We start from the raw sequence: 10,642 nt of genomic DNA, 5'->3' as shown, positions 1-10,642 counted from the left end.
TAAAACATACATACATGCACTCACATGGCTTGTGAACTGTATTGCTAAATGTAATAAGGTAAAAGAAATTCCACAACATTTTGGTTGCTTTACTTACAATTGAATAAATATGCACAGCATTACCAGGTCACAACGGGTCACAATGGGACTACATTTTTTTATTGTTTGGGTTTAATTTTCCCTTAAAAAAGAGTAAATTATGTATTTTTTTTCCAGAACAGTTCAAGTAATTAGTGAGTAAGTATTATCAACTCCTTGTGTTCAGTACCAGTGTATAAACAACAGGCAATTTCTCTTCTCGGATTCAAAAAAAGCCCTATTTGGAAGAAACGATCACAATGATGAGAGATTAAGGGTTTGTCTGACTATTCTACACAGTGGATTAAAAGCAAGGTGGTTTATTTCAAGCAACATACATAGTCCCAACATTTACTTATTAACATACTGCATATCTTCACAAGGGTTGCAAAATTGCGGTAATTACCTTAACGAAGCCAGTAGTATCTCCTTTCCATGAATGATCATTTTAAAACCTATGGCTGTAAGTTTGTCTCTGTTAATCCTTTTGAAATGGTTTAACTATGAGACACATGTTCAGGCACTTTGGCAATGTAGACTAGAACACCCATTGAGATAGAAGAGACAAGTAGTGTCTGATTCTATTGGAGTTTATTTTAGTACATTGACCTTTTCAGTTTATAATAAGGCAGCTGTAAATTTCGATGGCTTCTGATGGCATAATTTATTTTCATACTCTTTCACATATATTGGACATCAAATCCTGCGTAAAAGAGATATTTGGAAGGCTTTATATGGAACAAACAGGTGTTTTTTCATGTCTTATACTTCAGTAAGTGAGAAACTTTTAAAGGCGTCCCAGTGGGACAAGTGGTTAGCAGTAATTTTGTTGTTTATTTTTCTCTAACATGAACCGGAAGTTGTTTGGTGTCTAGGGCATCAACTTTTGGCAATCTAAAGTCTGTGTGAGCACAATTTTTTGTGCAATATTAGGAGATTTAAGTAATATTTGGAGTAAATTCTTAAAATTATGCGACCAAAAACATTACATTACTTATTTTTTCAACATCGGAAGTTTTTCAAGGTCCGCGGACATCAACTTTTGGTGACATTAAGTCTGTGTGAAAAATTAGATTTTGGAATAATTGTGGAGGTTAGGTGATTCCTGCTGATAAAACTTTGATGACAAAATTACTATTGTTAATATAGGTGACAGTGTTTTAAATTAAAAGATCATCAGATAATGGTGTCCCCTTGAGATTTTTTCAATGCAAAAAGTATGCCGCAACTCAAAAGAGTTTAGGAAACACATGTTTAGAGTGTCCAACCAGCCTACCATACATGTTTCTGGAATTTGGGAGGAAACTGGAGAATCCAGAGAAAACCCACGCAGGCCCAGAAAGAACATGAAACTCCATACAGGAGTAACAACCTGCATTCGACCCAGGCCCCTGAAATCTGAAGCCAATGAGCTAACCACTTATCTGCCGCGCCACTTTGTATGACAGCTAGTGATGAGGATATATAGTCCATTAACGCCTACTGTTTGGATTTGGAGACTTGATATAACCTTGAGCTGCGCAATGGTGCACCAGCTAGAAGCTCAATAGCGCTGTTATATGAACGATGTGGAGGAGGGGGTTTTCTGCGCTCCACACTAAAAACCAGGTTGTGTTCATCATATTTGGCTGGGACATGCCAAATTAAAATAAATTTTCATTAGCTGACAATGCTTTACCAGGAGCTACAGTTTACAAACGCCTTTGACAATAATAGGGTTGTGCACTTTTAATCAGGAGAGCATAACACAACTATGCAATTAGCATGGGATAACTAGGAAACTGTTGACTTCAAAATGATTCCCGGACATTTTTAATTTCAGTGGATCTGTAACAAACCTACTATTCGCTAAAGAACGCCCATGGAGATCCAACACCCTTTTGGGTCAAGTAAAGCTTATTATACTTATTATGGGCATTTACGATTATCAACCATACATTGATTAAAAAAAACAGTCATCCCCGGACTAGAGCTGCGAGGAACGTCAATGGCATACCGGCAAACATTGCCCGAAAATGGGGTAAAATCCAGCCGAAACCAGCATTTATTGATTAAATACACATACTGTAGCGTTTTAGACATCAGAACTGGGCCCGGAGTATCATTTTCCCAGGAAAAAGACGGCGGTGAACGTTGATACGGCCATAAACATCCATACGTGAAATGGCAAAAATTGCACTAAATGGGGTAAAATCCAATTCCTTAGCAGCATTTATTGATTAAATACAAATACTGGAGCTTTTCAGACATTACAATCGGGCCAGGGGGGTGATATTCCCGGGAAAAGACAGCGTATTTATAGTAATTATAGTTGGTGAAAGCGATGACGTATCCCGACGCCAGCGAGAAGGCAATGACGCATCCCTACGCCTGCGACAATGCATTGTGGTGTTGCCAACTCAAAATCTGATTGTTAAAGCAACAGCCTTATCGACGCTTGTTTAATGCAGCGGAGCCCACAGAAAAATAATGGCTGAAATGTGATTGGTTAAATGCTTCAAAATGAAAACACACATCTGGAAACAGTGCAACCAGGGGGAAAAGCAATGAAAGGAAGCTAACAGACAATTTAGAATTATTTAATAGGTATTGATGGACGTAGAGGCCCATTAACAACCTGTTTGTTCTCTTGGACAGCATATCCAAGTTTGAAAGTGGTGATTTGATGCAGTTTGCACAATCACAGGGCATTTTTCATTGGGCACAGAGATTGTGCACATTAGCCACTTTAAGACATACATTTCTTTTTTTTATCTAGAACAGTGATTCACAAGCCTTTCAAAGCATGTGCAACCTTAAAGGAACTATAGTTGATATTTATCCCACCGTAACAAAGCAGAATGTACTAGAAACATATTGTCCTATAACATTGTACTAAAATGAACTATAACTAAATTGTGAAATTTTATTTGTGCTTCAAGGGAATGTTTTAGATGGCCATCATACAAGATAATATAAATTTCTTGGACTCACGAAAGGAGGACTTTGCAGCCTGGTGTGTCCAATCAGTATCAGGTAATGTAGATATTTTAAAAGATAAGAGTCATGTTTTTCCTTTTGTTAAATTTGCAGGAAAAATTAAGTCTGTTTTATTTCCATTAAGTTTTCGGAATATTTTGAAGCGAATACAAAAGCAAACAGCCCTCGATAGGTTGCATCTGAAAGTCAGGGTGGAGGCGGAGCAAATAGAGCTAACCCAGGAGAAGAAAAGTATCAAAATTTAACACCAAATTAGAATAAAGTTAAGTGTAAGATTAGATTAAACCTATTTTTGAGTGTCTGCAATGAAATCCAAGGTCATTTATATTTGTTTATGTTATTTTACAAGCGTGTTGTCTCTACCCTCCACGATATCTGTCTAACTTTAGTACTATTAAACACATTTTAGTACTATTAAACCACGATTTATTTTGTGCTTGTTTAATAGATGGCGAATTAGAACAAATAAAATTGTTTTTCCAATTCAATATCCAGTTTTTTTGTGTTTTTTCAAGGGTTTGAAACAAATTAATCAGTTTTTAGAACGAATTAAGCTCGTATCTCGAGGTACCACTGTAACATAACAATGACTCCAACGTTTTTGTCTAAGGAAAAACATTCAATGTAGTCCAAGAATTTTAATACCTAGTAATCTGTGTTGACAGGTTGTCTTTAAACGACAGATAAAAGACACACTGAATACAATTAAATTCAATTTGTCCAATTTTGTGGCCAGCCGATCGGAGGGCAAAAGGAGAAGGACAACAATGCACACTCACACCCACACCTGGGCAAAGCCTGCCAGGCATGTTTTTGGAATGTGGGAGGAAACCAGAGTACCCGGAGGAAACCCTAGCAGGCCTGGGGAGTACGCGCAAACTCCACACAGATGGACCGACGTGGATTTGAACGCAGGTCTCCCACTGTGAGGCCGATGAGCCAACCACTCATCCTTCGGACTGCCCCAATCCATATCAATCTCACGAAAAAAATTCTGATGTATGACACAATCATATAATTAACCAGTGAAAAAGCTCTAACTTATGACAGTGGGTGTACTCTGTAAGATTGAACTGTATGTCTCTTCTTGTTAAGCACTTTGATCAGTTGCTCATTATTCCTGATTATTTTTTCTTTGCATGTCTTTTTGTTTGTGTTTAAGAATGGATGTCTATCATCAGATCAAACATCAACAATCCATTTTTAGTGTACACATTTCACACCCATATTAAATGTAATAGCAAAACATCTCAAATAAAATGCTGTATTTTTGTCCTTGGAATGCTGCATAAAAAAGCAAGGTGTTGTTTTGCAAGGGCTGGTATTGCGGACATGATCTGCTGTTATCACAGCATTTAGTTTAAAACCTTACACTCCTTCATTTGACAAATTTTGCCAATAATGCTTGAAGTCAAAATGAGTAAAGCTTAGATATAAACTGATCATAGCGAAATATTAATCACAAGAGAGGAACCATACATTCTAATGTCTTTAGTCAACTCTCAACTTGGCTGTCTTTGTGTGTCCCAGCTGACCCACATGCCATTTTATCTAATCCTGTGAATAGGATCCAGTTCAAGTGATGAAGGAGAAGTATTTTCAGTCAGGCCTGAGTTACACCAATGTCTATTTAAAGCCAATGCAATGGTATATTACTGGAATTTATACTTCTGTCAATGAATGGAAACAAGGAGAAAAAACTATATCCGTTCAATTGTTAAAAACGGGCTCCTTTAAACTTTAAAGGCTAATTAGAATTAGGAGATGTCACTCATTGACCCTGCAGTTAGTCTGCTGATGAAACATCTGCCTCCAATAAAACTCTTTTAAACAAAAATCTATGCTTGGCGTAACATTGGGTTAACTGATAACAGAGACTTTCTACCAATTTATCTTTCCAGATTTTTTATTTTTTTCTGTGTAGCCCCCACCGGACAAGTCTAGAAATATACCAGTATTTATACTCTGTGCTCTCTGTGTATATGCATTTTGCGGACATTTGTTGCTTCTTCTCCCGGCACTTTTGTCCAGCTCCGAATTTCCAGCGGTATTGAGGTGTTGCTCCTTCTGCTGCGTAACAGCTAGTCCAATGTGTATGACAGCGTAGGCTTGGCTGAATGGTTCCAAAAAAGAAGTAACATAAAGAAGCCAGGCTAACAAAACAAAGAAAGTTGTAAAACAATTAAGTACAAAGTATTAAGTACAAAGTAAAGTAAAAAGGAATATATTAAGAAATATGTGTGGACAGAGCTACTGCCACTGGCTTCCGTGTGACGGCGCCATCTTGGAAAAGATTATAGATCAAACGATGTATCTCAATGTGAATACAGTGCACTGTACTTCATTCATCTTCACCCGAATATTAAATTACAATTTACTATACTATACGTGTCTACGTATCTATCTATCTATCTGCCTATTTTCTATCTTCCGATTTGCGCCTCTGCGCCCCTGCGACCCTATGCATCTGCGCATCTGGGTATCTGCGTATCTACGTAGATACGTAGGTAGAATTTGGTTCGGTAACACCAACGCCTTTTCGCAGGCGGAGGGATACATAAATTCCCTCTCGCAGTTATTGGAATGGGAGTTGAGTAGGCGAGTAGTTGGTCGTGGAAGGTAACCGTCGAGTATGTCGTCGAGTCCAGAGTGAAGGGTACAATGAGTGAGAGCGAAGTTATTGTCTGTGGTCCGTGGTCTGTGGTTGTGGGGCTGAGTGTGGTCAAGATCCTGGGAGCAAAAACAAGAGGTCGTAGATTAGTGGAGGCAGGAAAGGAGACTGGATCTGTTAAAGTGGTGTGGTCAAGAAGAAGGTAGATGGTCACAGTTGTGTAAATTTAACGGAATATACATAATAAGTTATACAATGACGTTTTGGTAGACTAGAAACTCCAATCCGCCACGCGGTGCATTTAGTGCACATCATGTAAAAACAACGATTCATACACCAACTCTGCTTTCAGCTGTATTAAATAAAAGTTGACTTTACACTTAGAGAAGGTGAAGAAATTCAATCACTCGTCTATTAGGCATCCTCTTCCAAAAATGACCAGTCTAATCCATGTTTAAAAAACTTGCTCCAGAAGATAACCAACCATTCTCTTGAATTATGTGAGGGAACTCTTCCGACGTAGCGTTTTGCTGCCTACCCCACTCACTCTTAGTACTGTAACGAAGCCGAGGTTATTCGCCATTATCTTTGTCAGGAGCTACGCTATCGTAAAAGGTCCTGGCTTTGGTTTTAGTTATGTTGGTATCCTGAGGAATCAGCTTCTCTCAATAGGGCATTCTCCATCTGAATGATTATTTTAATCCTTGTGGTTACTGAATGTTCCCTACTTCCTTCTTGATGCAATGCATGGTTAATTCATTTATGATGCATTGCATGATGCAGGATGTTTAAGAGGCATTGTATGCGGCGATTCAAAATCCACACAGTGCTAGAAAAGGCTCGGCGTAGTCTTTCTGTTTTCTAATCTCTCGTCTCATTTTCTGAACCGCTTTATCCTCATTAGAGTCAAGGAGAGTGCTGTAGTCAATCCCACCTGTCTCTGGGCAATTTAGATTTTACAATCAGCCTACCATGGATGTTTTTAGAATGTGGGAGGAACCCAGAGGAAACCCACCCAGGCCCGGGGAGAACATGCAAACTGCACACAGGTGGATGTGACCTGGATTTGCACCCAGGACCCCAGGGCTGTGAGGCCGACGCGCTAACTACTCGCCCCACCGGGCCGCTTTGCGATGCGGAATGTATGTAATTCAATGCTTTTTGCCGCCATTTTTCATCTCCTGTCTTCCGCTTCCAAGTTTCAGCGTGGATTTTTGACAAACTTTGAAAAAAACAAATAAAAAAAACGTGTTCTACTGAAGCAGCAAATGTTGACCCGGGGAAGTGGTGAAGGATCACAGTATTGCCTTCATTGTCCACTTTGCAAGGCACTTCAAGGCAGTCTGCGTGCACCTTTATGTGTTGGAAACTTCAGGTGTGATGTGCTTAATGTGTGACATTTGAGAAATCTGTAATGAGCCCCGAGAAGTTTGTAATGAGTCAGGAGACAAGCTATAGAATGTGTGGATGTATGGGTGTGTATTGTATGTGCATGTTTACAGTATTTGTGTACTGTGCATATGATATTGATGCCAAACTGAAGTACTTAGCTATTAATCCTCTGAGAATGAATCCAACCACTGAATATAGTTTGCTCTGCAGCTGCCTCACTGGTCTTGTCAAGCCTTTTTTTAGTGGCAGACCTCTCAACACCAATGCACCATTTTTTTTATAGAGCTCTTTATCCTGTTGGGATAGAATTACATATGGAAATGCATATGTGCCGACCACGACAGACAATGCATATTCAACCAACATGGTCATAATTATCTAAATGACGGAATATAGTGGCTTTCTATACACATATACAGGTTAGTACTGCTGCTTAATTCTCATAAATAATTGTAGCTTCCGTCTTGATTACAATTTTCCCACTCTGTCTGTTTCTCTCTCTCTCTCTCTCTCTCTCTCTCTCTCTCTCTCTCTCTCTCTCTCTCTCTCTCTCTCTCTCTCTCTCTCTCTCTCTCTCTCTCTCTCTCTCTCTCTCTCTCTCTCTCTCTCTCTCTCTCTCTCTCTCTCTCTCTCTCTCTCTCTCTCTCTCTCTCTCTCTCTCTCTCTCTCTCTCTCTCTCTCTCTCTCTCTCTCTCTCTCTCTCTCTCCCTCTCCCTCTCTTTCTTCTCTTTCCTCTCTCTCTCTTTCTTCTCTTTCCCCTCTCTCTCTCTTCTCTTTTCTCTCTCTCCTCTCTCTCTCTTCTCTTTCCCCTCTCTCTCTTCTCTTTTCTCTCTCTCCTCTCTCTCTGACTCAACTAGATTGCTTTATGTCTGACAGTTGGATGCAACAGTGATACACATCGGATTTCCAACACGTATTTCTTTGAGTAAATTTTGTTGTTGTTGTTTTTTAGTTCCTTTTTCGAGCAGCCTTTTTTGTTTGTTTTCAATTTTCCAATACCTCCCCATGTTTGTCCATTCATTTCACGACTACCAGAGAGAAGGAACAACCAAGAATGTCATTGTCAAAGAACTCCAGTGGCTTTAGAGCTATATTTTCAACTTTACAGGTAGGGATCAGCAGTTTAAGTTAGCAAGCTATTGTTGCTTTAATTTTTTTTTCATATTATAGGTTAGATAGCAAGTAGAAGATCAGATATATAAATGTAATTAAATCTTAGATGGCTTGAGTGATATTTTGAGTTATTTTATATTTAAATGTTATTTAGCTTGATGCAGATGTAATAACAGACTTTGTTGTCCAATTAAATTAAATTTTCTAATTGTCTTCTTTTTAGAAAATAAAATAAGTTCATTTATCCGGATTCAATTTATGAAGTTGGAAGTCATGAAAACAAGCATACAAATCTACTATTGAAAAATTGGCCAAAAATTGAGATAAGAAATATAAATACCATAGTCCAAGATGCAAATCCCTCATCAGGAAAAAGACTCAGATTGAACCAGATAGAAGTTATAAATCAGTACAGAGATGAACCACAGAATTTCTCTCAAATCAGTGCTTCTCAAATAGTGGGGCATACCCATGTCATGGTGGTGTAATGCCTGGGACCACCAGACTTAGAAAACATATTTTTTAATCAAATAAAGGTAACATAGCAAGCATAATCGACCGGAGGCGGTTGATCAGGTTTTTTTATTTTATTTTTGTGACTATTTTCATCGTATGCTTTTTGTGGGAAAATCGCGTAGAATTACATAGACAAATATTTTTGTAACTATTTTTTGTAAATCTGCAATACTAAAAATATATTTTTGTACTCCCGTGATTGAGTAAGATTCCAAATGCCTACAAAGAACCATTAACCACTAAAAATTAACCAATTGAAAGAACCATTCATGGATTTTACAACGCAACGGGGCGCAGACACTTATAGAATCCGAGCAATGTAAGAGTTCTGTTGACCGTTGATGCGATATCGTAGTGACGCTGCAGGGGGTGCGCACAATCTCGCGACATTCGTCATCTAGTGATGTCATCTAGTGACCAGCCAATCATGAATTTTACAACGCGCAGACGAGGCGCAGACACTTACAGAATCCTGCCTATCAACGACCTCCGGTCGAATAAAAGTTTATTGCAAATTCCCTCTGTGAATAGCAGTTATTACAGGGTGTACAACATCAAAGAAAATCAAACAGTACAGTGCAGAATTATCCAAGGAGTTAGCATTACCCACTGACTGAGTTTTGGCTACTGTCATTCACCATTTCGTGGTTTCACCATTTGTAGCTTCAGTGGTGCCTGTTTATTTTTTTTTTTTTAACTATCCACTTTGGGCGACTTGGTGGGTGAGTGGTTAATGCGTCAGCCTCGCAGTGTGGGACCTCGGTTCAAATCCACGTCAGTCCACCTGTGTGAAGTTTGCATGTTCTCCTAGGGCCTGTGTGGTTTTTTTTTCCGGGAACTCTGGTTTCTCTCCACATTCTAAAGATATACATGGTGAGCTGAATTGTTACAATGAGTGTAATGGTACAGAAGATCAAGAAAGACCAGAGGAAACAGTGGTGGAGGCTCAAGAATGAAGAATGTGCTTTGGCTTTCAAGGAAGAAGCGAGATTGGCATTGGGTGGACGTAAAAGGCGAGATTGGCATTGGGTGGACGTAAGAGGCGAGATTGGTATTGGCACTTGTTCAACCAAGAAGTGCAGAAGTGTAGACGAGAAATGAGATTAGCTAAAAAGATAAGGGATATTGACAGCACAGGCAAGAGTAGAAAAAAATAAAGGGTACGAGATCTAAGATAAATATATAGGTCACAAAGCCCAAGGTGCATTGGCCGATATGCCCCTTTTTGTTTGCCACAATAATGGATAGACTGACAAGTGGGTTGAGACTGGAAGCTCCTTGGAATATGAGGTTTGCAGAAGATATTGTGTTCTGTAGTGAGACTAGAGCAGACATGGGCAAACTATGGCCCGCGGGCCACATAGGCTTATTAATCCGGTCCGCCGACGTTGTCCAAATTATAGTAAATATCAATGACCTCATTCTTTTCCCTGTAATACTCTCGTTTCCCCAATAGATGGTGGACTAGTCTAGTAAAAGTATGTAAATGTGTGTGGGAGCTCAAACAGGAGACTAGTTTGTTATTGGACACATTTCTGAGCATTTAACTTTTACTGTGGACATTCTGACACACATGAACGAGCTGAATGTGAAGCTACAAGAGAAAAGAGTTTGTGCATGAAATGCAAGCAAACCTTCCGCCTTTAAAACCAAGCTGGTTTTATTTTAAAAGCATATATCAGACAAGTCATTTGATAATTTCCTCACACTGGCTGCGTTAAGAGGCCCCTGCATGTGAAAAATACTGGAAATCTTTGGATGACCTGCATGTGCAATTCTTCTGTCGGTTTTGTGATTTTCGAAAAACTGACATCTGGTGTCATGTCCTTTCTCACAAGTCCTGGAAATGGTTCCGCAGGAGTTGCAGTTGGAACTGATTGATCTCCAATGTAACAAGTTCAACTCCCCGAAAGTCTCTGAGTTTTAGGTTTCATTAAGGGCAACCAAATTTCC

The 10,642-nt window shown here is 39.2% G+C and overlaps 1 protein-coding gene across 1 annotated transcript in view; it reads left to right on the top strand.

Annotated features, from left to right (window-relative positions):
• The first annotated feature begins 7,850 nt into the window (after positions 1-7,850).
• Positions 7,851-10,642, top strand: part of agbl1 (AGBL carboxypeptidase 1) — a 94,672-nt gene continuing 91,880 nt past the window's right edge. The window contains exon 1 of the mRNA XM_077740126.1: positions 7,851-8,168. Coding sequence (XP_077596252.1) covers positions 8,115-8,168 — 54 coding nt within the window. The 5' untranslated portion in view covers positions 7,851-8,114. The remainder of the gene's footprint in view (positions 8,169-10,642) is intronic.

The sequence above is a fragment of the Stigmatopora nigra genome, chromosome 2 (assembly GCF_051989575.1).
Source record: "Stigmatopora nigra isolate UIUO_SnigA chromosome 2, RoL_Snig_1.1, whole genome shotgun sequence".
Lineage (NCBI taxonomy): Eukaryota > Metazoa > Chordata > Actinopteri > Syngnathiformes > Syngnathidae > Stigmatopora > Stigmatopora nigra.
This window is presented reverse-complemented; position numbering and strand designations above follow the sequence as displayed.